The sequence below is a fragment of the Malurus melanocephalus genome, unplaced genomic scaffold (assembly GCF_030028575.1).
Source record: "Malurus melanocephalus ecotype Western Australia unplaced genomic scaffold, MMel_1.1 scaffold_710, whole genome shotgun sequence".
NCBI lineage: Eukaryota > Metazoa > Chordata > Aves > Passeriformes > Maluridae > Malurus > Malurus melanocephalus.
In genome coordinates this window covers 127,898-129,227 of record NW_026623942.1, presented here as the reverse complement: position 1 = coordinate 129,227, position 1,330 = coordinate 127,898, and the positions used below count along the sequence as shown (strand labels likewise).

Here is a 1,330-nt window from a genome sequence, read left to right as displayed (position 1 = left end):
GAGGCAGCTGGGACTATTTTTAACTCTCCCCGGGTAAAAGTCTAGCTGAGCGTTATCACCAGAGCAATCACCCCAGGCAGGGAAACAGGTAGGTGCAACTCAGCCTTGCAATTATTTCAGGAGAAAGATAAAGGTAGATTATCACATGGTGGCCAGCCTTCCCTATCCTCCCATCTCCCTCTTATCACCGGCTTCCATCGACTCGAGGGGGAAAGAAAAAAAAACACACACACACCGGAGAGGAAGGAGAAAAGCCAAGCTGAGCCCGGCACCGAAAAACTTCCAGCACTTTGCAGGATTTCTCTGCCTCTCTGGTACATCCTCGCTGGAGCAAAACAGGAGCCCGGCCGATGGGTTGGATGGTGGGCAGCGCGACCCTCCGGAATCACAGTTCCAGAGGGAGAAACGGGGATGTGGCCAGAGCCCTGTGGGATCCTGAGCTCGTTCCTCATTCCCACATGGGCTGCGATGCAAAGCGGGACTTGGGGGCCCACTGGGCAGGGCGGAGGGTCGGGGACATCGTGGCCAGCGGGGACGATGGCACATGGGGACGATGGCACAACACCACGGGGACGATGGCACAGCGGGTCCAGCAGMGCCCAGGCAAACGGGGTCCCCGTGAAGGAAGGGGAGCCCCTGGCAGGATCAGGGTGATGAACTCGGGGTGAGGAGCCCCCGGGAGGGGTCGGAGAGCCTCTGGCAGCGTGAGGAGCCCATCACCGGTGTGAGGAGCCCTTGGTAGGGCTGGGGGCCCGGAGGCGATGGGGAGCCCCRGGGGGTTTGGGGAGCCCCCGGCCTCGGCTGCCGGCGCTGGATGGGAGGCAGGCAAAGGAGATAAGATCACAATTTCAGGCCGTCCCGACAGAGCGATGTTATCAGGACGGGACTTGCAGAACGGAATATTTTAAAGCCTTATCGGGGCCCCCATCGGGAGCCGGTACCGGAGCCACCGCGCTGGCGGGGGGGAGGCGGCGCGGGAGGGGGGAAGCGGCGGGCACCGAGACCAACGCGGGAGAGCGGCCGGTAGCGGGAACGGGCACCCAGGGCGGTGTGTCCCGGGTGTGTCCCGGGTGGGTCCCGGGTGGGAGCACGGGAGTACCGGGAGGACCGAGGGAGGGGGTGCTGGAGCGCTGCCGCCGAAGCGGTGGTGCGAATAAATAAGGGGGGGGGCGCGCCTGCAGCGAGCACAGAACGGGGGGAAGAGGTGCCGGGAGCGGCCACTCACGTTTGATCTGCCGGGGGTTGCTCTGTTTCCTCCTGGACATCGCTCGGCGAGGGGCGAGCCCGGCGCCCCGGCTGGCGGCTGGGCGGGCGGCAGGTGGGTGGCGGC

General features: G+C 64.8%; 1 protein-coding gene across 1 annotated transcript in view; it reads right to left on the bottom strand.

Annotated features, from left to right (window-relative positions):
* ZFPM1 (zinc finger protein, FOG family member 1) overlaps window positions 1-1,324 on the bottom strand; it is a 39,151-nt gene extending 37,827 nt beyond the window's left edge. Inside the window, exon 1 of the mRNA XM_057384476.1 lies at window positions 1,226-1,324. Within this exon, the coding sequence (XP_057240459.1) occupies window positions 1,226-1,265 (40 nt within the window). The 5' untranslated portion in view covers window positions 1,266-1,324. The remainder of the gene's footprint in view (window positions 1-1,225) is intronic.
* Window positions 1,325-1,330: the final 6 nt, after the last annotated feature.